The 8966-nt window shown below is 46.4% G+C and overlaps 1 protein-coding gene across 1 annotated transcript; it reads left to right on the top strand.

Annotated features, from left to right (window-relative positions):
- The first annotated feature begins 393 nt into the window (after positions 1 to 393).
- On the top strand, positions 394 to 8480 carry LOC123655827. Its single transcript, XM_045591581.1, has 2 exons — positions 394 to 2853; positions 8325 to 8480. Exons 1-2 carry the CDS (start codon positions 394 to 396, stop codon positions 8478 to 8480), a joined length of 2616 nt encoding a protein of 871 aa, XP_045447537.1.
- The last annotated feature ends 486 nt before the right edge of the window (positions 8481 to 8966 follow it).

Raw genomic sequence — 8966 nt, 5'->3', positions numbered from 1 at the left:
CGAGAGGAGGGCGAGTTTAAACCACTCCCTCGTTTTGACGTGCCGTCCCGGGACAGCGGCGATAGATCGCCGCCACGCCAACATTAGGATGTTGGCGTCTGCCCCCGCTATGCACCACCCCCTTTTGAGACCGTCCTCTTGCCCACGGCCTATGTCCGGGTCTGGGGACGGACGGGCGCCTCGGTTGTAGTCCGAGCAATATTGGACACAGGCTCACAGGGGTGCATAGCCTCGTCTTGGTTGGTGGGGCAGACTGGCCTGAATATTAAAAAGTATTCAGATGTAATAAGAGGTGTCGGGAACGCCCCTGTAACCACGGTTGAGGGCCACGTTTCGTTTGAGTTCTCGCCTTCAAATTCTCCACGCCCGACGCTGAGATCGTCGGCCATTGTGATGGAGAACATCTTGGGCAGTCACCCGCAAGTTCGGTTGTCTGCGGATGCGGTAAAATTGACCGCCGATTTGGACTTGGCTGACCCTAAATTCGACCTACCTGGCACGGTCGATTTGTTGCTTGGCGCCGATGTACTGGGCAAAATATTACTCGGTAAGGATCGTGTTTTGCAGCCAGGTGGCTTAGTAGCCCTCCGGACCATATTTGGGTTCGCATTGATGGGGCCTGTATTGAGGGCTCCCCCTCCTGCTGAACCTGGAACGGCTTTGATGGTGGGCTCCGCCCTCTCTGACGCCGTGCAGAGATTTTGGGAAGTGGAAGAGCCACCACAAGCACCCCGCTCTGATCCGGAACACGAGGAGTGTGAACGGTTCTACAAGAGCAACACCAGTTATCTTCGTTCTGGCCGGATCATGACAAGATTGCCATTTCTTGCCGTACGACCGCCCCTTGGCGACTCGCGGCCTACTGCAGAGAAGCGTTTGTTGGCAATGGAACGCCGCATGAGCAGGGACCCGCTACTCAAAGAGAAGTATATTGACTTCATGCGGGAGTATGAAGATTTGGGACACATGTCTGTGTCAAAATTTGATTGGCGCTCGATGGAGCATTTTTTCCTCCCACATCATGCTGTGATAAAGCCGTCAAGTGGCAAGCTGCGCACAGTATTTGATGGTTCTGCGCAGACCACATCGGGAGTGTCCTTGAACCAGTGTCTTCATTCTGGTCCCAAATTGCTTAAGGACCTTTGTGACGTCATCACGCGGTTTCGGCGTCACCAATTCGTTTTCGTAGCTGACATCAAGATGATGTTCAGGCAAACGGTAATCCACCCTGATGATCGTCGATACCAGCTGATATTGTGGCGGGAAAACCCGCAAGATCCCATACTTGTCTACGAACTCAACACAAACACATACGGGCTGCGGTCTAGCCCCTTTTTGGCCATACGTTCGCTTTGGGAGCTCGCAGATCGAGAGCGTATGTCGTTTCCTCGCGCAGCCGCCATTTTGAAGGAGGACCTATATGTTGATGACATATGCACTGGTGCGTCCACGGAGAGAGAGGCTCTCCTTTTGCGTGACGAATTGATTGGCATCCTAGCCTCCGCAGGATATGAATTGCGTAAATGGATCTCCAACTTACCTGCGCTCTTGGATGGGCTACCTGATGACCACCAGCAGGATCCTCACCTATTTGAGAACCGTGACAATCCTACCATGATGACAGTCCTTGGAATACAGTACAGACCAGTCCAGGACATCTTCACGTTCAACGTCGATTTGGATTCGCCTCGCACTTGGACGAAACGGCTGGTTCTGTCGACTGTCGCGAGAACGTTTGATCCCAATGGTTGGATATGCCCAGTCATATTCTGGGCCAAATGCTTCCTGCAGAGACTTTGGACTGCAGGTCTTGGATGGGACGAGCCACTCCGCGAAGCTATTTTGAAGGACTGGCTCCTGTTTGCTTCCTCATTGCCTGCTATCAATATGATATCGTTGCCCCGTGCTATGCTTCCACCAGGGAAGCATACAGCGTCCCTTCATGGGTTTTCGGACGCTTCGGAACGTGGGTACGCAGCAGCCGTATATTTGCGCACCGTGACCATGGATGGTCAAGTGAAGGTGTCATTGGTCATGGCGAAGAGCAAGGTCGCGCCTCTTCGAACTACCTTGACAATTCCCAAGCTAGAGTTGTCAGGGGCGGCCCTTCTTGCTCGCCTCTTGAATCACGTCATGTCCACCTTGTGCCCGTCAGTTAACATTGAGACAGTCTATGCATGGACTGACAGTCAAATTGTCCTATGTTGGCTGAAGACGTCAGTCCACACCTTAGAGGTGTTTGTTGCAAATCGGGTCTCTCAGATCCAGAAATCGGAAACCCCGTTAATCTGGAGGCATGTGCCTGGCGAAGTCAACCCTGCTGATTGCGCATCACGGGGATGTATGGCCCCCTTTTTGGTTGAGCACTCCCTGTGGTGGGGACCTGAGTGGTTGACCAGGTCAGAATCTAATTGGCCGCGAACACCGGCCTTGGATACTGTCACATTGCCTGGGTTGCGAACCCTTGCGATGGAACGGCGGGACCATCCGTTCGACCCAGATTTCCTAATGAATCGCTACAGCTCATTAGACAAATTACTGGGGGTCACCGCTTGGATCAAGCGCTTCACCAGAAATTGTAGACACCCACAGAACAAATGCTTGGAGGCGTTCTTATCGCCACAAGAGCTCCAGGATGCTCTTCTTCATTGGGTTCGTTCTGTGCAAGAAGAGAACTTTGAAAATGAGATTGATATTTTGAGAAAAGGCAAATGTAAGCTGTCTGGAGCCATTTGCAAACTGAACCCCTTTTTGGACAGTGCGGGTCTTTTGCGAGTCGGAGGGCGTCTAAGGAACGCAAACCTCCCGTATGGAGCTCGTCATCCCCTCCTGTTGCCCAAAAGTGGCCACTTAGTGAGTTTGTTGGTGACTGATCGTCACATCAAGAACTCCCACGCCGGCTGTAATGCCTTATTGGCCATTTTACAACGAGAATTTTGGATTTTATCGGCCCGAAGGACGATCCGTAGTGTGGTCTTTCGCTGCATGTCTTGTTATAGACTCAAGGCCTCTACCATGCAGCCTATCATGGGTGACCTGCCGTCGGATCGGGTCACAGAGACAAGGCCCTTTGCTGGAGTTGGGACGGACTTTGCAGGTCCCTTTTCGGTTAAGACCTCGACCCTCAGGAACAGTAAAACGGTCAAGTCCTACCTGTGCGTCTTTGTTTGCCTGTCCACCAAGGCGGTACACTTAGAACTAGTCTCAGCCCTCTCGACAGAGGCCTTTGTTGCGACGTTAGATAGATTCGTGTCACGACGAGGACTACCGTCCTTGATTCGGTCGGATTGCGGCACCAACTTCAAAGGCACAAATAACTATTTAAAAGAGATATATGAATTTTTGGCGTCTAATGAGACTGAGATTGCGTCTAGACTAGCTAGTCGCAGAATAACTTGGAAGTTCAGTCCCGCGTCATGCCCCCACTGGGGAGGAATTTTTGAAAGTGTTGTAAAGGTTGCCAAAACACATTTGCGACGAGTAATTGGCGAGTCCGTATTAACATTTGAGGAGCTCGCAACTGTGTTTTGCAAAATTGAAGCCATGTTGAATTCACGCCCGTTGTGCCCGATCTCTTCAGACCCTAACGATTTGGAAGCCCTCACACCGGGCCATTTTTTGATTGGACGGCCGCTGAACGCCCTGCCGGAATACCCCTATGTTGATGTGAAACTCAATCGTCTCTCGCGGTTTGAATTGATCCAACAACTCACTCAGAGCTTTTGGAAACGTTGGAATTTGGAATATTTGCATATTCTCCAGCAGCGCGTTAAGTGGACTGACAAGACTGATCCACCGCATGTTGGTGACCTCGTTCTGGTTAAGGACGCTAACTCACCGCCACTGTGTTGGCGCAGAGGGCGCATTCTTAACCTCGTCTTTGGAGCAGATGGAGTGCCCCGTTTTGCTGAGGTTCGGGTGGACGGTTCTGTTCTGAAGAGAGCGGTATCAACCTTGTCACGACTGCCAATTGATTAGCGGCCAGGTAGTCCTGGCCGAGGCGGGTAGATGTTATGAACCAAATGTAGCAACACTAAACTATTATATTATCTATGACAGTTAGTATAGTTTACGAAATGGTTTTATCTATGAGCTGTCATTCGTCACCTTTTGAATTTAAAGTTTGCATCGTTTTTCCGGTCTCCGTATAAAAGTTACGCTTTTGTTTGTACTTGTTCGTTCTCGCGAAAAATTATCGCCTTTTGTTGATCGAACCATCCTTTGTTGTTTGAAGTAATTTAATTGTTAATAGCAAATTGTATTCCTTGTATTCCTTGTTGAATTATTGTGAAAAACGTGAGGGAACTACGCCGAACAACGGCCATTTTGATTGCTGGTTCCTGCTTCAGCCCGCCACTTCAGTTAAGTATAATTGATTAGCATTAGACGTAATGATTGGCCAATTATAGTTTGATGTTAATTAAGTTATACCTGGCGAGGCTTCACCGAACAGTATTCAGTGAAACTAAGGTAGGATTTTTATTTAAGACATTAAGTGTTAGCTCTGCGTACTGCAGACAATTGTTCGTCCCGTTCGTACCTGAGATCACGCTTCCACTCGTTTTCAATATACTCCAGGTCGGACGTAACAATGATAATGACCCAACTTTGATAATGCGTATTTCTTGACTATTTTTTCGTATATCTACGTTGTATTACTTGTCGATATAATTGAAGTAGGTTTTTTTCGTTTGCCTGCAAATACAATTATTAATAATGAATTAACGCACGATGTGTAACAAAGGCAGTCTATAAAATAAAAATAAAAAATGACGATAAATAAAAAATTGATACAATTTACACAATTACAAGATTGAGAGTAACTGTTTCTCAAAAACTGATAGGCGCTCCAAAAAATCGTGTTTTTTGGAAATCATATTTAAATACGAATTACTTATTTATAAAAAATGAATAATTTTTTTTAACGACAATAATAAAAAAATATAAATAAATATAAAAAATCAAAAATAAAAAATAATAATGATAAAATACAAATAATATTTTTCGATTTTACCAACATAATAAAAAATAAGAACTGCCTATTTAAATAAAAAATAACGAGTGCAACTGGAAAAAAAGGAAAAATACTTGATCAGGAACATGGGGATTTGAACCATGATCTTCTCGGTTAATCCCGACTGGCCGATTTCCCACCAAGCTATTACAACTTTATTGACAGTTGCGAAATTTACCTTCATATTCTAACGATATTTTTTCACTCCCTAAAAACAGGGATAAAATGACATTTTCTAAAAATGAATCCTACCTAGATGAATTTATCTCCCCCGAAACCTCCTATATACTAAATTTTATGAAAATCCTTGGAGCCGTTTCCGAGATTCAGATTATATATATATACATATGTTTCATGGAGCATGAATGTGTAAGCCCAAGACTCCTCTGGATCAGGCTAAAAGTTGGACTCACTCGCCTTTTTATCCTTGAGGTCTATGCACCGACAGAGCTGCGCGGAAGTGGGTCATCAAAAGCCCAACAAGAGAGAGAGGAGTTTTGGGATAGCATGAGAGATGTCTTGAATAAGTGCGGAGAAAATGAATGGATCGTGATGTTAGGGGACTTTAATGGATGGGTTGGAGTGAGGCGTGATGGGTATGAAAGAGTTCTGGGTACGTTTGGGGACGAGAGAATGAATGATAATGGGAGAAGCCTGCTTGAAGTATGCTTGGAATGGAATCTTTGCGTGGCTAACACAATGTTTGACCACAAAAAATCCATTTGTATACAAGAGATGAGGGTGAGTCTAGAAGTATGATTGATTTTGTAATAGTGGATGAAAGACTGAGGAAGAAAGTGCTAGACACTCGGGCATACCGCGGTGTAGGCCTCGACACAGACCACTTCCTGGTCGTAGCCCAAATGCGTGGCCTCTTTAATCGGTGGCGACACCGAAGGGCCGAGCCTATGAGTGTTTTGGACAGAGTGAAAGTAGAAAACCTACAAGAAAGGGAAAAGAAAGACGAGTATGTAGAGAAACTGAAAGAAAGTTTTAAAGGCATAGAAGAGATAAGTGTGATTGAAGATTTGTGGGATAAATTTAAAAAAGGGGTCGTGAATGTTGCTATTTAGGTATGCGGAGTAGCTAAAAGAAGGAAAGGAAGAAAGAACTATAATGTGTGGATGGATAAAGATGTACAAAAGCCTGTGCAAGAAAAGAAGCAAGCGTGGTTGTATTGGTTAGCGACAAAAGCTAACCAAAAAGTTCAAAAGGCAACGAATGACGAGATAAAGGAAGCAAGAACGAAGTATAAAAGATTGGAAATAGCGGCGAAAGAAGTTGTGTCTAGAAAGAAAGAAGAACGAAAGGATGATTTTGATAGAAGGCTCACTGAAGATTTTCAGTCAAACGTCAAGTTTTTCTGGAAATCCATCAAAACAGCCAGAGGAGAAACTTCTACCTCGGAACTGAGTACAATCAGGAGTCAAGATGGGAGCATTATAAAAGGAGAAGAAAGTGTGTTAAAGAGATGGAAAGAGTATTTTGAAAGTTTGTTCGAAAGAGAGAAAGTGCAGGTACAACATACAGCACCTTCCACGGAAGCGAGTATAAATGTTGATGAAAGTGAGATAAGCATGGATGAAATAGTGAAAGCGTTGAAAAATATGAAATTAGGTAAGGCTGCAGGGTATGACAGGATTACCGTCGAAATGCTAAAGGCTGGACATGGCATAGTGGCTAGTCAGCTGTACCGCCTTTTCAATTTGTGCAAAGCCGTAATCGTCCCATTGAACAGGGGAAAAGTGTTATGGCAGGACTGCAGAAATTACCACGGTATAATCCTCCTCAACGTCGTCGGTAAATTGTATGCAAAAGTGTTGATTGAGAGGGTTGTGAATGAAACAGACGATAAAGTATGGGATGCACAAGCGGGATTTAGAAAGGGAACGGGATGTACGGAGCAGGTCTTTTCTTTGCAGTGCATAGCCGAAAAGTGTTTGGCAAGAAACAAAAAAGTCTATTGCGCGTTCGTGGATTTAAAAAAGGCCTATGATAGAGTGATGAGGAATGAGTTGTGGTCAGCATTGTCAGTAAATGGTTTGAGCAATGTCCTCATACGAGCATTGCAATCTCTTTATAGGGATTTTAGTGCTTGTGTGAGGATAAATGGAGCATACACTCAATGGTTTAATATCGAAAAAGGTGTTAGACAGGGATGTGTAGCGTCACCGTGGCTGTTTAATCTATTTATGGAAAATTGTTTGACATATTTAAAAGAGAATGAAAATGGGTTGAGAATGAATGAGTTACTCGTCAAATGTCTTCTCTATGCTAATGATCAAGTATTACTTGCGTCTTCGCCCGAGGAGTTGCAGGAGATGGTAACTGATATGAGTGGAGCCTTTGTAAGAAAGGAAATGAAGATGAATGTAAAGAAGGCGAAAGTGATGGTGTTTGAAAGAGATGAGGCAGTGACATACTGCAATATCGTGATTGGAGATGAACAAATTGAACAGGTGAATGAGTTTGTGTATCTGGGTTCAAAGTTTATAAAAGATGGTAAGTGTGAGAGTGATATTGAAAGAAGAGTGAATGCAGGAAACAGGGTGAATGGAGCTTTGCACTCATTTATGAGCAGGCGGAAGGTGTCTAACAAGGCTCGTTTGGCTGTGCATGGGGGGGTGTTGGTTCCGAGACTCATGTACGAAAGTGAAGGTTGGGTATGGCAGAAGAAACATGAAAGCAGAATAAGTGCAGTTGAGATGAGAGCGTTAAGAAGTATGATAGGAGTTAAACTGAGTGACACGATAAGAAATAGTGAGATAAGGAAACGTTGTGGTCTGAAAGAAGATGTAGTGACAAAAATTGAGAAAGGTATGCTCAGATGGTTTGGTCACGTCGAGAGAATGAGTGAAGAACGATTGACGAAAAAAGTGTATAAGGCAAGTGTGGATGGAAGGGTTGGAAGGGGTAGACCTAGGCGGACGTTCCGACCCAGGCCTTTGGACCCTGGGCCTCAGACTGAGCTCTGAGACCTAGGCTCCAAGGGGATGAGTTGCTGGACTTCTACCGGGCGCGTCCCCCGGCTGGCGGATAGGGGAACGCCACCTGCGGTTTAACGACTGCGGGTGGTAGGGGTCTTCGGACCCCCGCGGACCAAAACCAGACGATGCGCTCCGGGTACCGCTCTGGTCATCAGAGTGGACTTGTGAGCGCGGGTGTGTTGATGCAGAGGCGCGGCGGTGTGAGTGGCGCTGAGACGACGCGGTGACGTGGGGGTCGGGTTTTTTCCTTCTCCCACGCGGCGGATGGAGTGGGCGGGGTCGCTCGCCCGCTCTAAGGCGCGCAAACGCATGTCGCCGGGTAGCGCTGGGCGCCCTGCAGTTTCTGCGGGGCTGCTAGGTGCGGCCTGGTGGCCGAGGAAGGGCTTAACCTCACGGTCATCTGGACTCAGGTGTTCGGGCAGTTCCTGGACCTCGTCTCCCTCCTGCAGACGGCGGTGGGATTGACTGGGAACGGTTGAGCGTCCCTTCCGACGGGGCCGAAAGGCCATCACCGGGGGCGTGGTGGTAGTTTGCGCAAGCGGTCACACTGCGTCCCACTAAGGTGCCGGTGGATAAAAGATGTGGGTTTTAGTGGATAGTTTGGCATTGCACCACACGCCGAGAGCTCCACACTCCCGTCACTCTGGGGTGGCGGGGTCAGTGCGTAAATAGCATTTCCCCATCTATAAAAAAAAGGCGGACGTTCCGAGACCAAATAAGGGACGTCTTGAAAAAAGGCCAGGTCCAAGAGTACCCTAAACCGAAGAGCATGTATGAAGGGAATAATGAAAGTGGACGAAGCGAAAGAAGTGTGTAAAGATCGTAGCAAGTGGAAAGAAGTGGTCTCTGCCTACCCCTACGGAAAAGAGGCGTGATTATTTGTATGTATATATAGAATTGTTCGTTTAATAGTATAAGATTGTTGGAATGCAAAACATTATATTAACATTAAAGTCTACTTCTGA

The sequence above is a fragment of the Melitaea cinxia genome, chromosome 8, assembly GCF_905220565.1.
Source record: "Melitaea cinxia chromosome 8, ilMelCinx1.1, whole genome shotgun sequence".
NCBI classification, from domain to species: Eukaryota; Metazoa; Arthropoda; class Insecta; order Lepidoptera; family Nymphalidae; genus Melitaea; species Melitaea cinxia.
Note: the sequence above shows the minus strand (reverse complement) of the source record. Positions and strands in the feature narration are given on the sequence as shown.

What these genes read in the sequence shown, in the direction of transcription:
- LOC123655827 (XM_045591581.1), top strand. Translation starts at nt 394, where the DNA reads ATGGAGAACATCTTGGGCAGTCACCCGCAAGTTCGGTTGTCTGCGGAT. An exon ending in TGCCCAAAAGTGGCCACTTA is followed by an intron (nt 2,854 to 8,324) that starts GTGAGTTTGTTG and finishes GTCGCCGGGTAG; the next exon opens with CGCTGGGCGCCCTGCAGTTT.